We start from the raw sequence: 25,545 nt of genomic DNA, 5'->3' as shown, positions 1-25,545 counted from the left end.
CCGTCCAACCATCTCATCCCCTGTCGCCTCTTCTCCCCCTGCCTTCAATCTTTCCCTGCATCAGAGTCTTTTCCAATGAGTCAGTTCTTCACATAAGATGGCCAAAGTCTTGGAGCTTTAGCTTTGGCATCAGTCCTTCCAATGAATATTCAGTACTGATATATTTCCTTTAGTATTGACTGGTTTGATCTCCTTGCAGCCCAAGGGACTCTCAAGAGTCTTCTCCAGCACAATTCGAAAGCATCAGTTCTTCGGCACTCAGCCTTCTTTTTGGTCCAACTGTCACATCTGTACACGACTACTGGAAAAACCATAGCTTTGACTGTATGGACCTTTGTCGGCAAAGTGATGTCTCTGCTTTTTAATATACTGTCTAGGTTTGTCATAGCTTTTCTTCCAAGGAACATGCAGGCGTCTTTTAATTTAATGGCTGTAGTCACCATCTGTAGTGATTTTGGAGCCCAAGAAAATAAATTCTGTCACTGTTTTCCACTTTTTCCCCATCTATTTGCCATCAACTGATGGTACCAACCCATTATTTTTGTTTTTTGAATGTTGAGTTTTAAGCCAGCTCTTTCAGTCTCCTGTTTCACATTCATCAAGAGGCTCTTTAGTTCCTCTTGACTTTCTGCTGTTTAAGTGGTATCATCTGCATATGAGATTGTTGCTATTTCTCCCAGCAATCTTGATTACAGCTTGTGAGTCATCCAGCTCGGCATTTCACATGATGTAATCTGCATGTAAGTTAAATAAGCAGGGTGGTAGTATACAGACTTGATGTACTCCTTTCCCAATTTGGAACCAGTCTGTTTTTCCATGTCCAGTTCTAACTGTTGCCTCTTGACTTGCATACAGATTTCTCAGGAGGCAGGTCAGGTGGTCTGGTATTCCCATCTTTTTAAGAGTTTTCCACAGTTTGTTGTGATCCACACATCTGACTTACGCTGGCTTGAAAGAACTGATCTTTAAATTTTCAGGAATTTTGTAAGCTGGTTAGTAAACAGCCATTGTTAAAAGTTACGTAGACATAAATTATATTATAAAAGGCAGTAAATATTTACAACTTGTCACTTGTTTATTTCTTTACTGTGTTTTACTAGTTTTTGAGCTCATGAATTAATGTGTCTATTGTATCTGTGTGGTGTAAAGTATCTTACTAGCTCCATTTTCAGTAAGGAGTAATCAGCCACAGAGGGAATTGTTTATGCCACAGAAATCAGCGAAAGCTAAAATTCAGGGTCTTCTTTCCCAAAGACCTGATTGCTAAATATATAGCATACCACTGCTTTTTAATTATTCTAAGAGATATGTAGTGTTACCTCATTGTGATTTCAGTATACAGTCCCTAATGATTAATGACGGTGAGTACTTTTTTGCTTACATATTCACCATCTGAAAGTTGTCTTTAGTTTTCTTTCATATCTTTTTCCCATTTAAAATAGGTTTCCTTATTGAGTTTTGAGAATTTTTTCATGTATTCTGAATATAAATCCTTCATCAGATATGTTTTGTAGGTATTTTTTTCCCAGTCTGGCTTGTTTTATCCGTTTTTGATTGATAATGCCTTATATGTTGCATATGAAATCCTTGGGTAACATTGTCCAAGGTCACAAAAGTTTTTCCTATGTTTTTTCTATAAGTTTTAAAGTTTTAGCTTATTTATATTTAGACTTGGTTGATTTTGAGTTAATTTTCTTATGAGTTGAGGTTCATTTTTTTGCATATAAAATCTCAATTATTGAAAGATAGTCATGTTATAGTTTGGTTTATGGCTCAGAATATGGTCTTTTGTGGTAAACAGTATGTGTGTACTTGAAAAGAATATATTTAGTTTGATATTGAGCAGAATGCTCTATAAACCCTAAGTTAGTTGACTGTGTTTTTCAGTACATGAAACAACATAAGTAGATTTAAGATTTGTATTAAGATGAAGCTGAACTTAAAAAAAAAAAATCCTTCCTTGGGTTTTCTTTGAATGTTTATCGAAAAATCCATAGAACATTTACGTGTGGGTCTGTCTCTGGATTGTGTGTAGTTGGTCTTTTGACTGTCTTTCTGCCAGTTGTATGTTGTCTTAATTAACTGAGTCTTGAAATCAAATAGTGTGAATCTAGTGACTTTGTTCTTTTCAAAATTGTTTTTTGACTATTCTTGTTCTTTTGCCTGCCCATACAACTTTAGAACCTATTTATTGCTTTCTATCAAAAATTCCTGCTGAGATTTTAATTGAGATAACGATGAACCTGTTGATTAGTTTGGGGGAGAATTAGCATCTTAATACTATTGAGAGCCTTTAAGCCATAAGTATACTATTTCTCTCTCTCTCTTTTTTTTCCTTTTAGGTCTTACTTGGTTTTTTTCATTCATGTTTCTACTTTTCAGCATACAGATCTAGTGCACATTTCATTATACCTATTTTATGGCTTTTTGGTGCTTTTATATCTTTTACATTCACTCATTAATAGCACATTTTCTCTGTTTTCTGCAACTGTTGCTAGACACTAGTTCTAGTAGAGTTTTAGAGTCTGAAATGTTCTATGTAGACAGTCATGTTGACTGTGATGTGAGTTTTATTTCTTTCTAATCTTTATGTCTTTTTCTTGCCTTAATGCACTAGCTGAATCCACCAGTGTAATATTGAATAGAAGTGGTGATGGTGGGTATCTTTTCCCGCTTCATGCTCATAGGAGGAAAATGCTCATTTTTTCTTTCTTTCTAGAGTATTGTCTTGGTAGATGGCTTTTATTGGGTTAAAGAATTTCCCTTCTATTCCTAGTTTTCTGAATTTTGTATCTATGAATGGATATTGATTTTGGCAAATGCTTTTCCTGCATCTAATATACTCATGTGATTCTCTAGTTTATTGATAGGGGTATTGATCGATATTCAAATGTTGAGTAAACCTTGAATTCCCACACAGCCATAATGTGTTTATTTTTTTTTTATTTATTGCTGCACTCAGTTTGCTAGTGTTTTGCTGCTGTTGTGTCTGTGTTTGTAACAGATACTTGGATGTTGTTTTATTTTACTTGTAATGTCTGATTTTGGGTATCAGAAATGCTTACCTCACTAATGAACTGGAGAGTGTTTTCTCCTCTTCTGTATTCTTGAGGAGTTTGTGTGAAATTAGTCTTATGTTTGCCTTAATTGTTGGCAGAACTTGCTAGTGAAATCATTTGAACATGTAGTTTTGTTTGTTAGAAGATTTTTAACTACAAATTCAGTGTCTCTGATAGTTATGAAAGTATTTCTTCTTGATGAACTTTGGTGGTATATGACTTTAAAGGAATTTGTCCTTTCCGTGTAAGTTGTGAAATTCATGGGCAGAAGTTTTTCAGAATACTCCATACTTACTACTGTATCCATGGAGTCTATAGGTGGTGCCCCTCCCTTTCTATTCCTTATATTGGTAATTTATGTCATCTCTTTGTTTGCTTTTTATTGTTTTGTTTTAATCTTGCAAAAGCTTTGTCATTTTATTGGGATTTTTTTCTTTTTCAGAGTAAGTTTTTGGTTTCTTGATTTCTGTTTTTTATTTTCTTTTTAATTTTATTAATTTCTTCTGCTTGCTGTTTGGTTTGCTTTTCTGTTTTGTCAAATAAAAGCTTTGATTATTGATAAAAGGCTTTTTTTGAGTACCAGTATTTAGTTATGTATTTCTCTGAAGCATTGTTGTAGCTGTCTCCCACAAGCTTTAATATTGTTTTTGTCTTCATTGAGTTTGAACTGTTTTCCAGTTTCCCTTGTGACATCCTTTTTAACTTACAGGTTATTTAGAAGTGTTAATTTCCAAAATTTGAGGATTTTCTAGATAGCTTTCTGTTACTGATAGCTGTTTATTTGATTATTGTCAGAGAATGTTTTATGATTTCAGTTCTTTTACATTTGTTAAGGTTTGTCTGATGGCCTAGAATGTGACCTCTTATAGTGAATAGTCTGTGCATACTTGAAAAACATGTATGAAATGAAGTGAAGTCGCTCGGACGTGCCTGACTCTTTGCGACCCCATGGACAGTAGCCTGCACCAAGCTCCTCTGTCCATGGGATTTTCTAGGCAAGAGAACTGGAGTGGGTTGCTGTTTCCTTCTCCAGGGAATCTTCCCAACCCAGGGATCAAACCCAGGTCTCCCACATTGTCGACAGATGATTTACCGTCTGAGCCACCAGGGAAGTCCTGATGTTATTGTTGAAATATTCTCTAAAAGTCAAGTTGACTGATAGTATTTTCCAGGTGTTCTAGTATTTTCCAGGTGTTCTCTATCTTCTCTTATTATCTGTATTTATTGTATTAATTACTACAATTTAGTATTATTGCAATTTTTGGCACGTTGATCCTTTTATCATATGATACTGCTCCTTTATTGGGCTTCCCAGGTGGCTCAGTGGTAAAGAATACACCTGCCAAGCAGGAGACACTGATTCAGTCACTGGGTTGGGAAGATCCCCTGGAGAAGGAAATGGCAACCCACTCTAGTATTCTTGCTCCAGGAAATATCATGGACAGAGGAGCCTGGCGGGCTATAGTCCATGGTGTCTCAGAGTCAGACACAATTTAGCGACTAAACAACAGCAACAAACCCCTCTTTACTGCCGATGATATTCTTAAGTTTATCTACTGTTAATGTAACACTCCAGCTCTTCTTTGGTAGCATAGCATGTTTTTTCCATTCTTTCAGTTTTAACTTATATCTTTAAAGTAGGGCTTTGTAGGCAGTGTATTGTTGTGAGTTGTTACTTTTATACACAATCTGGCCACCTCTATATTATAACTAGTGTATTTACATTTTTTGTATTATGTATCTTCAGGCCAAAGAACTTAGCACTTTTTTATAAAAAAAAAAAAAAGCTGATCTAGTGATGGCAGAGTCCTATAGTTTTCTTTAATCTGAGAATAACTTTATTGCACCGTCATTCCTGAAGGGTGTTTTTGCTGGATATAGAATTCTGCATTGGCATTTCTTTCAGCACTTGAAAGATTTTGTGCTACTGTTTCTGGTCTCTGATTTCTGATGAGAAATATTCAGTTCTTCTGTTTCTTTAAGTGTAATTTTTGTTTGTTTTTCCTTAGCTGCTTCAAGTTTTTAGTTTTAATGTTTAGGTTTCAGCCATTTTTAATGATGAGACTCTATCTAGTTTTCTCTGAAGTAGTCCTGTTTGGAGTTCTCATGTTGCTGGATCTGTAAAGTAATGTCTTGCACCAGATTTGGAGAATTAGCCATAACTTCTTGAAAAAACTTTTTGTGCTGCTCTTTTTGAGGGCTTCAGTAATGTGATTGTTGAACATTTTATATTGTTTCACAGATCCTTAGGATTTTGTTCATTTTCTTCATTTCTTTTTCCCTATTACTCAGATTGAATATTTCCTAAGACTTATCTTCAAGATCACTGACTTTTTCTTTTAAGAACTGTAAAGGGTAAATTTTACTTCCCTGGTAAGCTGACAGATTAATTTCTTTTAAGGTTGCTAGAAGTTGACATAATAAAGGATTTTATACTCAGCGCATAGCAAATAGCAGAAGTGTCTTTGTGACTCTGCCTTGCCCCTCTCTTGCCAGCATGATAAGACAGAGGGGCCCAGACCAACGTTGCACCAGCCTTTGGTTTGTGTCATAGCTGAGAAACTTGAGTTTACAGAACCTAAATCATTTATAATGGACAATGTCTCCCTGCTCTTTGCTCTAGAAAATACAGTATCTTTATTGTTGTTGTTTAATTGCCAAACCATGTCTGACTCCTCTATGACCCCAACAGACTGTAGCCTGCCAGGCTCCTTTGTCCATGGGTTTCCAAAGCAAGAATACTGCAGTGGGTTGCCATTTCCTTCTCCAGGGGATCTTCCCAACCAAGGGATCAAATCTGCATCTCCCGCATTGCAGCTGGATTCTTTCCCATTGAGCCACCAGGGAAGTCTAGTCTTTATTATACTGGATATTAAACAGACCTAATCTTTTGGGGAGAAAGAGGTTAAATATGTTTCCTCAATACCTGTGTGGAATAACCTGTCTTGGATAATTCTGATCACCCAGAAGCTGTTACACTACTCTTCTACCATCACTTCCTCATTCAGTGGCCACTCTCTTCATACTCCTTTCTGTCCAGCTGAGAACAGCTCTTCCTGCACCCACTTGGAAACTGAAAGAGACATGGAGAGGCGGAGGCAGAGGCAAGTGAGTCCTGAGAGCGTTTACCAAGTGACTGCTCAGTGAGCAGAGCAGCAGGGCACTGTGTTGCTGATGGATGGGCACTGATATAAAGTGCACACCTCATAGCCTGCCCACAGAGGGGTGCCTGCTGCCACCCAGCCATTACTGGAGTTGTTCACGGTCCACACCATTCCCATCTTGTTCTCCACTCCCAGGTATTAACCAATGGTAGGAAAGAGTCCTTTCTGTTACATAAACATTCTAGTTTTTCTTTCTCTGTGACTTTGATGTCAAAGAACTATGAATATCCAAGATATTAGCATAGTGTGAACGTTTATTTATGATAAGAATACATCCTAGGTTATTAATAGTCTGCGTGTGTTATAATTGTATCCTGTATTACAGTTTTTACTTTGAATTGTTGTATCTATTTTAACAAATTGAAGATGGAAAAAGTAGTTTTTGTTATTTGGATATTTAGCATTCCTGTTATGTTTCCTTCTTTCATTGTTTCCTTTTGTATAAATTTTTCTTAAGCTTAAAGAATTTCTTTTAGCATTTTTTTTTAGACCAGGTCTATTGATGATGAATTATCTTATTTGTACTTCATCTGAAAACTATTTTACCATTATTCCTGAAGATATTTTTGCTGTTTTGGGTAGTTTTTTTTCCATCACTCAGAAACTATTCTTAGACTGTTTTAGTCTTATGATTTCTGATGAGAAATCTACAGTCATTAAAATTGATATGTCCCTGTGAAAATGGTGGGGTTTTTCTCTCATTACTTTCATTTTTTCCCCTAATAGTTTTATTTTTAGCAATGTGATAATATGTTGTAGTCATAGTTTTCTCTGGTTTTATCCTCCTTGAAGTTTGCTCCTATACATTTATATCCTTCAGCTTCAAGAATTTTCAACATTTTTTTTCTGTATATATTTCTGCAGAAATTTTTCATCTCTCCAGTGACTTCAGTGACATAAATGTTAGACCTTCTAATATCCCACAGATCTCTGAGGTCTTGTTCATTTTATTCAACTTTTTTTCATGATTATTCATATTGGATACTTCATATGGATTTATTTTCAAGTTCACTGATACTTTTGTGTCATCTACATTCTTTTATTGAACCCAGTCTGTAACTTTTTTAGATACTTTGATTTTAGTTTTGGAGTTTTCCTTTTTTCTTTCTTTTCTTTCTCTGTTTTGTTTGTTTTAGTAGGTTCTGTTTCTTTGCTGCAAACATTCATTTTTTTATTCACTTCAGATATATTTACCATTATCTCATGGAGCATAGCTCGAAAACCTTGGAAAAGTTTTCTTGGCTAATATTGCAATATCTGTTTGGGGGTTAGGATCTGTTGATTGTCTTTTCTCTTGAAATTTGATCACAGGCACTAAAATTTACACAAGCACTAAATAATAGCCTTGAGTTGAGATTGACTGTTTTTGAGATTGCATGTAATTTTTACAAATTTTGGTGTTTTTCAGAGTTATTATCAAGCAAAGTTAAGAAATGCAAAAAGAAATCAAGTTAGATGACTCTAGATTTAGAAATTGTAAAATAGTAAAGTGGGTAGTCAAAAAAAAGCAGGGGGGAAGCACCATTATAGCAATTCTGATGTACTTCTTATAAGTTTGAACAAATTTTGGGAGATAGTGAAAGACAGGGTAGCCTGGTGTGCTGTAGTTCGTGGGGTTGCAAAGAGTTGGACACGACTTAGTGACTGAACAACAACAGCAAAGAAATTTATGTAACCCTAGACAAGTTCGTGTGCAGGCAAAACTAAAATCCAGAACTTTGATCCCCAGGAAATTTTGACATTTTAAAAATAAAAATCTCTTCTTAATAATCAAGTTGAGTACCCAGGTCTATTATATAGGCCCTTAATGCCTGTTTCTTACTCAAATCAAGTATAATCTCCCTCAGTATCCATACAGCATTGGTTTTAGGACACACTACAGACACCAAAATCCCTTTTGGGAAGTCTCTTATTTAAAATGGCATAGTGTTCCATATAACCTATACACATCCTCCCATATACTTTAAAATCATCTCAAATTTTCTTATAATACTTATGTCAGTGTAAATGCTTATAAACAGTAAATACAATGTAAATGCAACAGCAGCCCACTCCAGTACTCTTGTCTAGGAAATCCCATGGATGGAGGAGCCTGGTAGGCTACAGTCCATGGGGTTGTGAAGAGTCGTGGACATGACTGGGTGACTTCACTTTCACTTTTCACTTTCATGCACTGGAGAAGGAAAAGGCAACCCACTCCAGTGTTCTTGCCTGGAGAAACCCAGGATGGGAGCCTGGTGGGCTGCCGTCTATGGGGTCGCACAGAGTCGGACATGACTGACGTGACTTAGTGGCAGCAGCTGTGCAATTGGTTGCTGGAGTGAAAGTGAAAGTTGCTCAGTAGTGTCCTACTTTTTGTGACCCCATGGACTATACAGTCCATGGAATTCTCAAGGCCAGAATACGGGAGTGGGTAACCCTTCCCTTCTCCAGGGGGTTTTCCCAACCCAGAGATCGAATTCAGGTCTCCCCCATTGCAGGCAGATTCTTTACCAGCTGAGCCACCAGGGAAGCCCAAGAATACTGGAGTAGGTAGCCTATCCCTTCTCCAGCTGATCTTCCCGACCCAGGAAACAAACCAGGGTCTCCTGCATTGCAGGCAGATTCTTTACCAACTGAGCTATCAGGGAAGCCCTGAAGGTCGCTCAGTCGTGTCTGACTCTTTGAGACCCCATGGACTATATAGTCCGTGGAATTCTCCAGCCAGAATACTGGAGTGGGTAGCCTTTCTCTTCTCCCGGGGATCTTCCCAACCCAGGGATCAAACCCAGGTCTCCCACATTGCAGGCAGGTTCTTTACCAGCTGAGCCACAAGCTGGTGTGTGGCAAAATCCACTTTATTGAATCTCTCTGAAATTAAAAAAATATATTTTCAATCTGCAGTTGATTGAATCTGTTGGACCCCCACAAAGAGAGGACCAGCTGCAAAAAACAATATTTATTTGTGTATTGATTGGTTGGTTTTTAAAGAGTATGTGTTTATTCTTTTTTTTATAATTTTTTTTATGACTGTGCTGGGCATTCATTGCTGCAGGGCTTTTCTCTAATTGTTGCAAGCAGGGACTACTCTTTGGTTGTGATACACAGGCTTCTCATCGTGGTGGCTCTCTTGCTGGGGAGCATGGGCTCTGGGGCACGCAGGCTTCATTAGTTGTGGCACGTGGGCTCAGTAACTGTGGCTCCCAGGCTCTAGAGCACAGGCCCAGTAGTTTAGGTGCACAGGTTTAGTTGCTGGCGGCATGTGGGATCTTCCTGGATCAGGGACTGAACCCGTGTCTCCTGCATTGGCAGATAGATTCTTTACCACTGAGCCTCCAGGGAAGCCCAGCAGCATTTATTTTTAATGAGTAGTGTCAGGAAACTGGGTCGTACTCATAGGTAACCATTTCTTTTATATAGTGGCATATTCGAAGCATTTTTCTGTGAAACCAAATGCCACTCTGCTGCTATGTCTTTTGAAAAATAGACTTTACCTTTTAGAGCAGTTTTAAGTTCATAGCAAAATTGAGTGGAAAGTATAAGATTTCCCATATAATGTGCCTACACATGCGTTTTTCTGCATTATCAATATCCTCCACCATAGTGGTACCTTTGCTACAATTGGTAAAACTACACTGACAAATCACAATCACCCAAGATCCATAGTTTACATTAGGGTTCACCCTTGGTGTTGTACGTTCTCTGGGTTTGGGCAAATGTATAATGACATGTGTCCACTGTTACAATATATTACAGAGTAGTTTCACTGTCCTGAAATTCCTCTCTGCTCTGCTTGTTCATCCCACCCTTCCCCCAATCCACTAGTCTTTACTATCTCCATAGTTCTGCCTTTTCAACAGTGCAGTATAGTTGTAAATATATAATATGTAGGTCTTTCAGGCTGGTTTCTTTCACATTTAAGTTTCCTCTATGTCTTTTCATGGTTAGCTGCTTCATTTCCTTTTGGTCTGAATAATACAATGCAAACTGTATTGTCTGGATGTACTGTAGTTTGCTTACCCAGGCACCTACTGAAGAACATCTTCATTGCTTCCAAATTTTAGCAATTATAATTAAAGCTACTGTTAACATTCTGTGCATGTTTTTGTGTGGGTATGTTTTCAGCTCCCCTGGATGACTACTAAAGATCACAGTTGCTGGAACACATAAGAGTATGCTTATCTTATAAATGTACTGCCAAAATGGTCTTCCATAGTGGTTGTACCACTTTGCATTCCCACCAGCAGTGAATGAGAGTTCCTCTTGCTTCACATCCTCATCAGCATTTGGTGGTATCAGTGTTCGAAATTTTGATCACTTTAATAGGTGTCTGGAGTGACTCCACTGTGAGGTGTAGTGTGTCTCACTGTTGTTTCAGTTTGCATTTCTCTGATAACATATGATGTGGGACATCTTTTCTTACGGTTATCTGCCATATGTTTATCTTTGGTGAAGTATCTGTTATGGTCTTTGGCCTTTTATTAAATTGGGTTGTTCATTTTCTAATTATTGAGTTTTAAGAGTTCTTTGTATGCTTTGCATAATAAAGCTTTATCAGCTGTGTCTTTTGAAAATATTTTCTCCCAGTCTGCAGCTTGTTTTTCCATTTTCTTGACATTGTCCTTTGCAGAGTAGTTTTTATTTTAATTTTGGTGAAGTCTGCTTTATCAAATGTTTTTTTCATGGATTGTGCCTCTGTTATATCTAAAAACTTACTATGAAACATGAGGTCATCTAGATTTCCTCTTGAGTTATCTTTGAGACACTTTATACTTTAGTGCTCTATCTTTAGGTCAATGATCCATTTTGAGTTGATTTTTGTGAATGCTGTAAGTTCTGTTTCTAGATGCTTTTCTTACATGTAGATTTTCAGTTGTTGCAGCAGTTTGTTGAAGAGACTAATTTTTCCACATTATGTTGCCTTTGCTCATTTGTTGAGAATCATTTGGCTGTTCTGTTGTTTTTCAGTCACTAAGTCATGCCTGACTCTGCAGTCCCATGGACTGCAACATGCCACGCTTCTGTGTTCTTCACTATCTTCCAGAGTTTGTTCAGACTCCCGTCCATTGAGTTGGCAATGCCATCCAACCATCTCATGCTCTCTTGCCCCCTTCTCCGCCTACCCTCAGTCTTTCCCAGCATCAGGGTCTTTTCTAATGAGTCGAATCACCGTTAGTCCTTTCAGTATATGATCAGGGTTGATTTCCTTTAGAATTGATTGATTTGATCTCCTTGAAATCCAAAGGACTCTCAAGAGTCTTCTTCAACATCGTAACTCAGAAATATCAATTGTTTGACGCTCAGCATTATTTATTGTCCAGCTCTCACATCTGTACATTACTACTGGAAAAACCATAGCGTTGACTATGAGGACCTTTGTCAGCAAAGTGATGTCTCTGCTTTTTAATACGCTGTCTATATGTATCATAGCTTTCCTTCCAAGGAGCAAGTGTCTTTTAACTTCTTGGCTGCAGTCACCATCTGCAGTGATTTTGGAGCCTGAGAAAGTAAACTCTGTCACTGTTTCCACTTTCTCCCTTTCTATTTGCCATGAAGTGATGGGACCAAACACAATGATCTTAGTTTTTTACATGTTGAGTTTTAAGCCAGCCTTTTCACTCTTCTCATTAACCCTCTTCCAGAGGCTCTTTAGTTTCTTTTCGCTCTCTGCCAAGAGTGATGGTTGTTGATATTTCTCCTATCAATTTTGATTCCAGCTTGTGATTCACCCAGCCCAGCATTTCACATAATGTACTCTGCATATAAGTTAAATTAGCGGGGTGACAATATACAGCCTTGATGCAGTCCTTTTCCAATTTTGAACTAATTGGTGGCTCAGACAGTAAAGCGTCTGAGACCTGGTTCGATCCCTGGGTCGGGAAGATCTCCTGGAGAAGGAAATGGCAACCCATTCTAGTACTCTTGCCTGGAAAATTCCTTGGACGGAGAAGCCTGGTAGGCTACAGCCCATGGGATTGCAGAGAGTCAGACACGACTGAGCGACTTCAGTGTCAATGTCAATGTTGTTCCATGTTTAGTTCTAACTGTTGCTCCTTGACTCGAATACAGGCTTCTCAGGTGACAGGGTGGTCTGGTATTCCTGTTTCTTTAAGAATTTTCCACAGTTTGTTGTGATCCACACAGTCAAACACTTTGGCATAGTCAATGAAGTGGAAGTAGATGTTCTTCTGGAATTCCCATGCTTTCTCTGTGATACAACGAATGTTGGTAATTTGATATCTGGTTCCTCTGCCTTTCTAAATCCAGCTTGTACATCTGGAATTTCTTGGTTCACGTAATGCTGAAGCCTAGCTTGAAGGATTATGAGCATTACCTTGCTAGCATGTGAAAAATGAGCCCAATTGGGTGATAATTTGAAAATTCTTTGACATTGATCTTCTTTGAGATTGAAATGAAAACTGACTTTTTCCAGTCCTGTGGCCACTGCTTTCTTTTCCAAATTTACTGGCATATGGAGTGTAGCACTTTAACGGCATTATCCTTCAGGATTTTAAGTAGCTCAGTTGGAATTCCATCACCTCCACTAACTTTGGTAGTAATGCTTGCATTCAGTATCACAGTAATCCAAATCTGTGCCCCAACCAGTATGCTGAAGAAGCTAAAATTGAACAGTTCTATGAAGACCTATAAGACCTTCTAGAACTAACACTCAAAAAAGATGTCCTTTTCATTATAGGGGACTGGAATGCAAAAGTAGGAAGTCAAGAGATACCTGGAGTCACAGGCAGATTTGGCCTTGGAGTACAGAATGAAGCAGGGCAAAGACTAATATAATTTTGCCAAGAGAACACACTGGTCATAGCAAACACCCTCTTCCAACAATACAAGAGAAGATTCCATACACGGACATCACAGATGGTCAATACTGTAATCAGATTGATTACATTCTTTGCAGCCAAAGATGGAAAAGCTCTATACAGTCAACAAAAACAAGACTGGGAGCTGACTGTGGCTCAGACCATGAACTCCTTATTGCCAAATTCAGACTTAAATTGAAGAAAGTAGGGAAAACCACTAGACCATTCAGGTATGACTTAAATCAAATCCCCTACAATTATACAGTGGAAGTGACAAACACATTCTGGGGATTAGATCTGATAGAGTGCGTGAAGAACTATGGACAGAGGTTTGTGACGTTGTACAGAAGGCAGTGATCAAGAACATCCCCAAGAAAAAGAAATGCAAAACAGCAAAATTGTTGTCTGAGGAGGCCTTCAGACAACAGCTTTTCTTCTTGAGAAAAGAAGAGAAGCTAAAGACAAAGGAGGAAAGGAAAGATATTCCCATTTCCAAAGAATATCACGGAGAGATAAGAAAGCCTTCTTCAGTGATCAGTGCAGAGAAATAGAGGAAAACAACAGAATGGGAAAGACTAGAGATCTCTTCAAGAAAATTAGAGATATGAAGGGAACATTTCATGCAAAGATGGGCTCAATAAAGGACAGAAATGGTATGGACGTAACAGAAGCAGAAGATATTAAGAAGAGGTGGCAAGAATACACAGGAAAACTGTACAAAAAAAGATCTTCAGGACCCAGATAACCATGATGGTGTGATCACTCACCTAAGCCAGACATCCTGGAATGCGAAGTCAAGTGGGCCTTAAGAAGCATCACTATGAACAAAGCTAGTGGAGGTGATGGAATTCCAGTTGAACTATTTCAAATCCTAAAAGATGATGCTGTGAAAGTGCTGCACTCAATATGCTAGCAAATCTGGAAAACTCAGCAGTGGCCACAGGACTGGAAAAGGTCAGTTTTCATTCCCACCCCAAAGAAAGGCAGTGCCAAAGAATGCTCAAACTACCACACAATTGTACTCATCTCACACACTAGCAAAGTAATGCTCAAAATTCTCCAAGCCAGGCTTCAACAATACGTGAATTGTGAACTTCAGATTTTCAAGCTGGTTTTAGAAAAGGCAGAGGAACCAGAGATCAACTTGCCAACATCTGTTGGATCATCGAAAAAGCAAGAGAGTTGAAGAAAAACTTCTATTTTTGCTTTATTGACTATGCCAAAGCCTTTGACTGTGTGGATCACAATAAATTGAAAATTCTTGAAGAGATGGGAATACCAGACCACCTGACCTGCCTTCTGAGAAATCTGTATGCAGGTCAAGAAGCAACAGTTAGAACTGGACATGGAATAACAGACTGATTCCAAATGAGGAAAGGAGTACGTCAAGGCTATATATTGTCACCCTGCTTATTCAACTTATATGCAGAGTACATCATGAGAAATGCTGGTGGTTGAATCACAAGCTGAAATAAAGATTGCCAGGAGAAATATCAATAGCCTCATATATGGCAGAAAGCGAAGAACCAAAGAGCCTCTTGATGAAAGTGAAAGAGTTGGCTAAAAGCTCAACATTCAGAAAACTAAGATCATGGCCTCTGGTCCCATCACTTCATGGCAAATAGATGGGAAAATAATGGAAATAGTGACAGACTTCATTTTTGGGGGCTCCAAAATCACTGCAGATGGTGATTGCAGCCATGAAATTAAAGACACTTGCTCCTTGGAAGAACAGTTATGACCAACCTAGATAGCATATTAAAAAACAGAGACATTACTTTGCCAGCAAAGGTCCATCTAGTCAGCTCTGTTTTTTCCAGTAGTCATGTATGGATGTGAGAATTGGACTGTGAAGAAAGCTGAGCACTGAAGAATTGATGCTTTTGAATTGTGTTGGAGAAGACTCTTGAGAGTCCCTTGGACTACAAGGAGATCCAACCAGTTCATGCTAGAGGAAATCAGTCCTGAATGTTCATTGGAAGGACCGATGCTGAAGCTGAAATTCCAATACTTTGGCCACCTGAAGTGAAGAACTGACTCATTTGAAAAGACCCTGATGGTGGGAAAGATTGATGGCAGGAGAAGAAGGAACGACAGAGGATGACATGGTTGGATGGCATCACCAACTCAGTGGAGATGAGTTTAAGTAAGCTCTGGGAGTTGGTAATAGATAAGGAAGCCTGACGTGCTGCAGTCCATGGGGATGCAAAAAAGTCGTACACAACTAAGCAACTGAACTGAACTGAATGCTTCCTAAGGCCCACTTGACTTCATACTCCAGGAGGTCTGGCTCTCCGTGAGTGACCACACCATTGTGGTTATCTGGGTCATTAAGACTTTTTTTGTATAGTTCTTCTGTGTATTCTTGCCATGTCTTCTTAATCTCTTCTGCTTCTGTTAGGTCCTTACCATTTCTGTCCTTTATCCTACCCATCCTTGCATGAAATGTTCGCTTGATATCTCCAATTTTCTTCAAGAGATCTCTAAACTATTCCATTCTGTTGTTTTCCTCTATTACTTTGCATTGTTCTCTTAAAAAGGCTTTCTTATCTCTCCTTGCTGTTCTGTGGAACTCTGCATTCAGTTGGTTATATCTTTCCCTTTCTCCCTTGCCTTTCACTTCTCTTCTTTCCTTTGCTATTTGTAACATCTCCTTAGACAACCACTTTGCCTTCTTGCATTTCTTTTTCTTTAGGCTGGTTTTTGGTCACCACTTTCTGTGTAGTTACTGACCTCCATCCATAGTTTTTCAGGCACTCTGTGTATCAGATCTAATCCCTTGAATTATTCGTTACCTCCACTGTACAGTCAGAAGGTTAATTAAGATTATACCTAAACTGCTTAGTGGTTTTCCCTACTTTCTTAATAAGTCTGAATTTTGCCATATGGAGCTCATGATCTGAGTCACAGTCAGCTCCAGGTCTTGTTTTTGCTGACTATAGAGAGCGTCTCCATTTTCAGCTGCAAAGAATATAATCAGACTGATTTCAGTATTGACCCTCTGGTGATGTCCTTGTCTAGAGTTGTCACTTCTGTTTTTGGAAGAGGGCGTTTGCTATGACAGGTGTGCTCTCTTGACAAAATTCTGTTAGCCTTTGCCCAGCTTCATTTTCAAGGCCAAACTTGCCTCTTAACTCCAGGTATCTCTTGACTTCCTACTTTTGCGTTCCAATCCCCATATGATGAAAAAAGTATCTCTTTTTGGTGTTAATTCTAAAAGGTCTTGTAGGTCTTTATAGAACTGTTCAACTTCAGCTTCTTCAGCACTAGTGGTTGGGACATAGACTTGAATTACTGTGATGTTCAGTGATTTCCCTTGGAAACAAACTGAGATCATTCTGTCGTTGAGATTGTACCCAACTGCGTTTCAGACTCTTGTTGATAATGAGGGCTACTCAATGTCTTCTGAGGAATTCTTGCCCACCGAAGTAAACCTGATGGTCATCTGAATTAAATTCACCCATTCCCATCCATTTTAGTTCACTGGTTTCTAAGTTGTCAGTGTTTACTCGTACCATCTCATGCTTGACCATGTCTAGTTCACCTTAATTCATGTACCTAACATTCCAGGTCCTATACTTTATTCTTCTTTACAGCATCAGACTTACCTCTCAACACCAGATACACCCACAACTGAGTGTTGTTTCCACTTTGGCCCAGCCTCTTCCTTCTTTTTGGAGCTATTTCTCCACTCTTCCCCAGTAGCACATGACACCCTCTGACCCGAAGGGCTCATCTTCCAGTGTCATATCTTTTTGACTTTTCATAATGTCCACAGAGTTCTCAAGGCAGGAATACTGGAATGGTTTGCCATTCCCTCCTCCAGTGGACCATGTTTTGTCAGAGCTCTCCACCATGACCTGTCCTTCTTGGGTGGCCCTGCATGGCATGGCTCATGGCTTCATTGAGTTACGCAAGCCCCTTGGCCACAAGACTGCCATCCGTGAAGGACTTGCTGATAGTGAGTGAGTCTATCTCTAGGTTCTCTGTCTGTCCCACTGGTCTGTTTGCTCTTTTACCTGTCCCATGCTGTGTCAGTTCCTGTGGCCTCATGGTGAGTCTTGAGATCAGGAGCTGCAGTCCTCCCACTATGTTCTTCTCGTTCAGTAATGTACTGTCTCTTCTGGGTTTTGTGCTTCTCGTGTGAACTTTGTCGTCATTCTGTCGATAACCACAAAATAGCTTGCTGGAATTTTGATTGGTATTGCATTGAACCTGTGGTTCAAAGTCAGGAAGAATGGACATCTTGACAGTATTGAGTCTTCCTATTCATGAATATGGAATATCTCTCCATTTATTTAGTTCTTTAATTTTGTTCATTAGAATTGTTTAGTTTTCCTCATAGGGATTTTGTGCATATTTTGTTAGATTTCTTCCTAAGTGTTTAGTTGTTTTGGGTGCTGATGTAAATGGTATTTTTTTCTTTTTAAATTTCAAATTCTATTTGTTGATGGTATATAGAAGTAATTAGCTTCTGTAGGTTAACATTGTATCCTGCAACCTTGCTATAATTGTTTATTAGTTCTGGAAGCCTTTGTCAGTTCTTCTGGATTTTATTTCCTTTTTTATCTTTACTGCATTAGCTTGGACTTGCAGCGTTATGTTGACAAGCAGTAATGACAGCAGACATCCTTACCTTGTTCTTGCTCTTAGTGAGAAAGCCCTTAGTTTTTCTTTAACTGTAATGTTCGGGGTAGATGTTTTTTTTAGCTATTCCTCAAATTGCAGCAATTCCTCTTCTGTGAATGGGTGTTGGAGCCACTCTGCTATTTTTATGTATATATACTTAAAGGTATTTCAAACTTTATTGTAGACAGTCTGGTTGACAGACTTACTGCCATTTCTTACACACATTCATAGTTATTTTCTTAGAGTTGAGTTAACAGATAGTCATTGAGTGTTCGCTGCCAGGAACCTGGTAAAAAGAAATAAGACATTTTTCTTTCTATACAGAGTTGTTAGTCTATAAATAGATAATAATGGTAATAGAGAAATTATGACAAAAGAAACAGATATGCATTGGAAGCATATATACCACTCAACCATACTCAATTAGAGGGTTGTCAGGAACATCTTCTGGAAAAAGCTTATAGGAAAAGCTTATTTGTTTTTAAGTTCCTTCAAGAAAAACATGCTAAGGTGAGTTGACGCCTACCTTTGTGAGAGTTTGGAGATGTAGTAATGAGCTCCTGAGAGAAAAGAAAACTGCTTTTTAAAATTTTCCCATAAGGAATTTAAACTGTTTTTGAAAGCTGTAAAGAAATGTCCTTATGCCGTAGGGGATCGTTACTCAAAAAACTGATCAGACAAATGTTATTAATTAGAAATGGCCTTAAAGTAAAATTGATAATTTACCCTTACTACTTAATAACTTATGCCAGAAAGTGAAAAAGAACTGAAGAGCCTCTTGATGAAAGTGAAAGAGGAGAGTGAAAAAGTTGGCTTAAAGCTCAACATTCAGAAAACTAAGATCATGGCATCTGGTCCCATCACTTCATGGCAAATAGATGGGGAAACAGTGGAAACAGTGTCAGACTTTATTTTTTGGGGCTCCAAAATCACTGCAGGTGGTGATTGCAGCCATGAGATTAAAAGGTGCTTACTCCTTGGAAGGAAAGTTACGACCAACCTAGACAGCATGTTAAAAAGCAGAGATATTACTTTGTCAACAAAGGTCCATCTAGTCAAGGCTGTGGTTTTTCCAGTGGTCATGTCTGGATGTGAGAGTCGGACTATAAAGAAAGCTGAACACTGAAGAATTGATGCTTTTGAACTGTGGTGTTGGAGAAGACTCTTGAGAGTCCCTTGGACTGCAAGGAGATCCAACCAGTCCATCCTAAAGGAGATTAGTCCTGGGTGTTGATCAGAAGGACTGATGTTGAAGCTGAAACTCCAGTGCTTTGGCCACCTGATGTGAAGAGCTGACTCATTTGAAAAGACCCTGATGCTGGAAAAGATTGAAGGCGGGAGGAGAAGGGGACGACAGAGGATGAGATGGCTGGTTGGCATCACCGACTCAATGGACATGGGTTTGGGTGGACTCCAGGAGTTGGTGATGGACAGGGAGGCCTGGCGTGCTGCGATTCATGGGCTTTCAAAAGACATGACTGAGTGACTGAACTGAACTGAATTAATAACTTTATTCATTAATATGTACCATTAAGTAAGTGGAAAGGCAAGAGTACAAACTGGGAGAAAATTTTATTCTCCATACATATGTGATACATATCTAGAACTTCTATCTAGACTATGTAAAGAACTCCTACAAATCAATAACAACAATAGAAAAATAGGGAAAATACTTAAAGAGACCCTTCACAAAGGAAGATATCCAAATGTCTGTTAAACATATGAAAAACTGCTCGCCATCGTTACTCATCGGGAAAATGCCAATTCAGATCACAGTAATGTGCACTTTATACTCTCCATAATAGCTTAAGTGAAAACATGAAATATATTTAAGTGTTGACAGGATATAAAGCAGCTGGAAGCTCTGTATATTACTGGTGTGTGTGTATTAGTCACACGGTCGTGTCCAACTCTAACTCCATGGACTGTAGCCCTCCGGATTTCTCTGTCCATTGGATTCTACAGGCAGGAATACTGGAGTGCATTGCCATTCCCTTCTCCAGAGGATCTTCTGACCCAGGGATCGAACCCTGGTCTCCTGCATTGCAGGCAGATCCTTTACCGTTGAGCTACAGGGAAGTCCTATATTACTGGGGGGAGTGTAAATTATATAACTGCTTTAGAAGATTTTTAGCGATATCTTCTAAAGCAGAACATTTACCTATCCTGTGATTCAGGTATTCCACTCCTAGGTACATAACAAACAGAAATTTGTTCACTGTTTGCTAAAAGATACATATGCTGGACAGTTCATACAGCACTGCTGGTAGTGGTAAAAAACTGGTAATGAAATTTGAAAACCTAGGTGCTCATCAGCAGCAGAATGGATCAGTTGTGGTGTATTTACACAGTGGAATATTTACATCAACAAAGATGAGTGTTCTATTATTACATGCGACAATATAAGAGTCTTGTATACAGAGCATTAAGATCAGAAAAACAAAACAGAAAAAAATGTGTTTTGGATGATTCTAGTTCTGTGAAGAGCAAAAACAGGAAAAACGAATCCTTGTTGGTGGAATCCTAGGTTGGGAGAGGGTAAAGAATGGGGGGGAGCACGAGTGGAGCTTCTCGATTTGATAATGTTCTCTTTCTTGATCTGGGTGCTGACTACACAGGTGTGTTGGGTTTTGAAAATATATAGCTGTGCACTTCTGCTATATACAGCTTCCTTTTTATGTTATGTATTTTTTTTAAGTACTGGTTTTAAACATTATAAGGAAACTGTGATAAATCTAAAAGCTTTACAGTGTTGATTCCATTTTGCTGATTTTTGTACTTTCAGAAATATAAAAATATTCCTTTAGCTTAGTTGAAATGTAAATAATTGGGAATTTTTTAGTTTGAAAATACAGAAATTTTAGAATAATTGTCTTAAGTCAACTACTGCTAAACCTTTTTCTTAAAGTATTAATTTGAACTTCTTATTCATGCAACATATTTGCAAGGTCTGATTTTTACTATTATATATACTGTATAAAACATTAAAATTTGTTTTTGTTAATTATAACTAAACTTGACAGATTAGTATAGCTAACTGGGTGACTGGAAAAGATTTTCTGTTTTAAATCTTAAGTGACTTCTTGTTAAGAAAGGAGGTGAGTGAAAGTGTGTTTTTGGTTATTTCTTACCCTCAGAGGAGGAACTGTAAATAGATGTTCTTATTCTTTTTCTCTGCTTATCAGGAGAATGTTCTATTTCTGTAGTACCTGGAGACATAATTATAACAGACAAACATGGCAATCCATTATCAATTATTTTTTTAACAGTCAAGTCCATCATCTCCGGATCCAGCTAGCTTTCTTGCAGAAGATATTAGTACAAACTCCAATGGTCCAAAACCTGCAGAAGTTGCGCTAGATGATGACAGAGAAGATCTTTTTGCAGGTAATTGTAAATAGCTTTATTCTTTTTTTAAGTAATTGTCAATTGTAGCATATATCCTATCAAAATATTCTCTTAAAACTAACATTTTCTGTGAAGTACTATTGATGGCTTTTCTTGTTAACGACTTAGGAGGATAGGAAATTTTAGTTACTTTGCTTTGTGAAAAATAAAGACTGTTGTGAGAAGCACGAATGTGATCCTTTCTGGTTTTAAGCGTTTGGAAATAAGTCACATGAATAATTTGATTATTTCGAGCAGTACTTGGACACAAACTAATGGTTGTGGCATTCAGACTTTGAGAAATAGCAATGATTATATTCTTTCTTACTTACAGTTTTTCACAAAGCAAAATTAAACTCTGAACTTAAGAATTACTTTATTCATAATCTATATATATTTGAAATCTGTTTTAAAAATGTTTTAGTATTTACCATGGGTTCCATTTTGATTCAATTTTAAGTGAATAAATTGATGCTTCAGGAATTTATTTTTGATATGGGGGCAGGATTTGGTGTAGTCTCTTTCTACCTTTAAAAAATTGGACCCTCTTCAAAACAATTACCTGCTTTAAGATTAAAATTTAAATACAAATTAATGTTTGGCTATTAAAAAGCAGCATCTGCCTTAGAATTAATGGCACAAATAATTGCAATAGTAAGTCTTTGTGTGTTTGAGAGCTTAATTTACCTAAACTGGCTTTCTTTGAGTTAAAACTTGATAATGTAAACTTGATAATGTATCCTCCCTCAGCTTTTATAGTGGCTGAATATTGAAACCATCCTGTATTTTTTTAATATAAGTATATTTAAAAATACAGTCCTCTATGACAGAGGTCCATATAATTTCCTGTTTAATGTGTGAAAAGTTTTCACTGCAGATGAATTCATGTATTTTATGAATTCGTGTCAGAAAATTAAAATGTGAAGACAATCATTTACCCAGCCACCCCCTCCCCTTTTCTGTAGCTACCTAACAACTTAGAGTATGACAGTTAACCAAAATTGTAATACTCCTTTTTCTTTTCTTTCCTTGACTTTTTCCTAGGAGATCCTTAGAAGTTTCTTCATGGCATTTTTAATCTGAAAGATGACAAAAGTAGCTGCTAATCTAAAATTGTGGTTATTCCTCTAATAGTAGAGGGTCATAAATAGAATACTTGGATTATCCATTGTATTGAAGAGTCTCTAAGTCTCAGAATTCTATGTTAATGAGTGTGGTGAAACTCTAAAGCAGAACTCTGTATCTCTGCCTAGGAAAGATGGTTTTCTTGTTTACAGTGTGCCCTGCTGATCAAACAGTTTGCCACGTCAGGGCTGTGCAGTAATATTTGCCCATGAGGCTCAACTGGAAAAATCTTTTTTGTGTTAGTGTACCTAGTGCAGAGTATACTAAACATAGTGATTGATCCATGGTCAGTGTCAGTGTTTTTAAGGAGAAACAGAGATGAAGCAATAAAAATATCCATCTGTTTCTTTTGTTATCTGCAGACACTTTTTATGCTTTATCTTTTATCTTAAACTCAGCTACATTTCATAATGACATCATTAGGTTTCCTAAGACCTGTATAAGAGAAGAAACTATAGGTATTGGTCTAGTGACTTAGCCATTCTGATTTTAAAACCATTATGAGATTAGATTGTAATTGGTATGTATGCCAGTATACTTTGGGTAGCATCTCAAATACTATTATTATGTCAGAAGTGGCGTCAGAAAAAGTTCAAGCATGACTTTGTTACTGTTACTAGCTTACTTACAGGATGTTCACCAAACATGGGTAACTAGAGAGCCCCTTTCCACCATCAGTACCATCCTGCGCTAAGCTTCACTGAACACATTGTAGGAAACTGTCCTAGAGGAGTAAGTGAGAGTGAACAAGTTGCCAGTGTTGAAATTGTCCTAGACTTTTAGAACTTGGTTCTGCCAGGGTAGTTAGTATATTTCACTTACTCTTTTCAGCAGATTATACCAAATCCAAAGTTTAACAAGTATTCCTTTCTTTGAAAAATTCTCTGGTGTCTGTGGTATGAGTGAACTGTTACTTAGCTGACATTGACATAATCAATTTACACTTACCTTCAAAGTGTCTCTCTCAAGGAAATGTTAATCTTTATACTTAGTATATATGGGACTTTTTTCTGTATAAAAAGAAAAACTTTGACTTATTTTTTTATTGAGGTATAGTTGATACATAGTATCGTAAGTTTCAGGTGTACAGTATAGTGATTTACAGTTTTTCAAGTTTATATTCCACTTATAGTTTTAAAATGTTGGCTGTAATCTCTGTGATGTACAATATATCCTTGTAGATTATTTATTTTATGCATAGTAGTTTGTACCTCTTTAATTCAAAGTAGACATTTTTAATACCTCAGAAATTCAAGAGGTATCTTATTGCTTCAAGTAAATAACATGTTATTACTGATATACTTTTTGAGGTATTAAAATGGCTTACTGTCTGTTGTTACTACTTTCTCAAACTTTGTAGAATCTAAGAACCTCAGGTTAGAAATCACTGATCTAGTCCTGTTTCATTCACTGATCTAGTCCTGCCTGCCTTTTCTTGGTATCAGTTCTATAAACCAGCAGAACTGTGGTTATTATTTTGGCCACTGATTATAAATTTTACTTTTCTGGCTTTGCTTTTAACTTACTCAGTTATGACTGATTCCTGAACAATATGGATTTGAAATGCTCAGGTCCACTAATACGCATTTTTAAAAATTAATAAATACTACAGTACACCTTAATCGGAGGTTGATTGAATCCAAGAATGTGGAACCTCTAAAACAGAGGAGCCATGTATATGGAAGGCCCGGATATAAGTTATACTCAGAGTTTTGACTGTGTAGAGGGTTGGTGGCCCTAACCCCCATGTTGTTCAAGGGTCAACTGTGTTTCACTTTTGTGGAATGCTTCCCTCATTTTTTTCTCTAAATCCATTCAGATCTTTTCAGTTCAGTTTCATAAAATATTCCCTATTTTCCTCAGCCTAGCTTATTCTCTCCCATCTCAACTCAAATTATGGTTTGTTCTATAGTTCATATAGCAGGTAAATGTTTTGTTATGCTCTTTATATTGTTCTCTTGGCTGTTATTTGTCTTTTATTATTTAACATTCCACATGCTTGTGTCTTATTTTCCTGACTAGATTATAAACTCCCTGAGGGCAGGTATGGTACTTTACATCTTTTTGTGTTTCTTCATTGCATTTAGCACAATGTTACATAGCTTTTAGACACTCAGTTTATTGATTTGTTTTGTTTATAAATATATTTAGTTTTAGATTTTTCAAGTGAACAAGTACTTTAAATGCAAACCTAAACACCTATTTCTTTGTGTATATTTGTGTATTCAGCTAATATCCAGTAATCTTTAGCAGTTAATTGCTTTAGATTACTAACTTTGTGGACTTCCCATAACGGATTTTTAATCCCATTTGGGATAGTTCTGAGCAGCTTTCCGCTATAAAGTTTGTGTTTGTGTATAAAAGAATCATAATGTTAGCCTGAATACAAGATTTTGGAAGGTAAGTTACCGCAAGTATTAGATATATTATAGATCCAAACACAAATGAATGTGGAATTATTCACATCATTGCTTTCCTACTAGCTTTATACCACTAGAATAGATAACTATGTTGACTTACTGGAATTCTTCCTAAAATCAACAAAATCACTGTTGGTTTTAAAGTTTTAAATAAACCACTAAGGATGGATTCATAAATTATTTATAACAATTATTTTAAAATAATATTTTGATATTATGGGTTATATAAAAATGTTTCATAATTCATTGCCTGCTCTACTTGTTACCAGTATCCTCAACTAACTTGTTTAATTTATATCTAGAAGCTACAGAGGAAGTTTCTCTGGACAGTCCAGAAAGGGAACCTATACTCTCCTCAGAACCTTCTCCTGCAGTCACACCTGTGACCCCCACAACACTCATTGCTCCCAGAATTGAATCAAAGAGTATGTCTGCTCCTGTGATCTTTGATAGATCCAGGGATGAGGTATGGAAAAATGTTTATATTCTAAATTAATATGTAAATAATAACTTTTTTTTTGTTCCCCACCCAGTGTTTCTCTCCTGTCCGTCATTTGTAATCAAAGCCTTTTAGACATTTCCAAAAAGAACACTAAAGAGGTTGGGTGATTTGGTTTCTAAATTTATCCCCACACTTTTTAACCCAATAACTTGAGTACATCACTTTCCTTCTCAAGTCAGGCAGTTTGTCATTTGTGATCTTACCGTAATAGTCCCATGGACTTGGGCACCTGGCTGGCTACAGTTCATATGGTCGCAGAGTCGGACAGGACTGAGCGACTGACACTGTGTTGGCAGAGCAGGGGATGTGTTCTGAGTGGAGAGGAAGCATGAGGGCCTTCTAGGGTGTAATGATGGTGTTTTTTCTTGATCTCGGTTCTGGTTACAGAGATGTGTTTACTTTGTAAAAGTTATTGAGCTGTATACCTAGGATTTATATGCTTTATATATGTTACAGTTCAGA

General features: G+C 37.5%; 1 protein-coding gene across 1 annotated transcript in view; it reads left to right on the top strand.

The window, feature by feature from the left end:
- SNX2 (sorting nexin 2) overlaps nt 1-25,545 on the top strand; it is a 62,739-nt gene that overhangs the window by 8,628 nt on the left and 28,566 nt on the right. The window contains exons 2-3 of the mRNA XM_061422952.1: nt 20,919-21,036; nt 24,884-25,047. Coding sequence (XP_061278936.1) covers nt 20,919-21,036; nt 24,884-25,047 — 282 coding nt within the window. The remainder of the gene's footprint in view (nt 1-20,918; nt 21,037-24,883; nt 25,048-25,545) is intronic.

This window comes from Bos javanicus, chromosome 7 (assembly GCF_032452875.1).
Source record: "Bos javanicus breed banteng chromosome 7, ARS-OSU_banteng_1.0, whole genome shotgun sequence".
Classification (NCBI taxonomy): Eukaryota; Metazoa; Chordata; class Mammalia; order Artiodactyla; family Bovidae; genus Bos; species Bos javanicus.
Note: the sequence above shows the minus strand (reverse complement) of the source record. Positions and strands in the feature narration are given on the sequence as shown.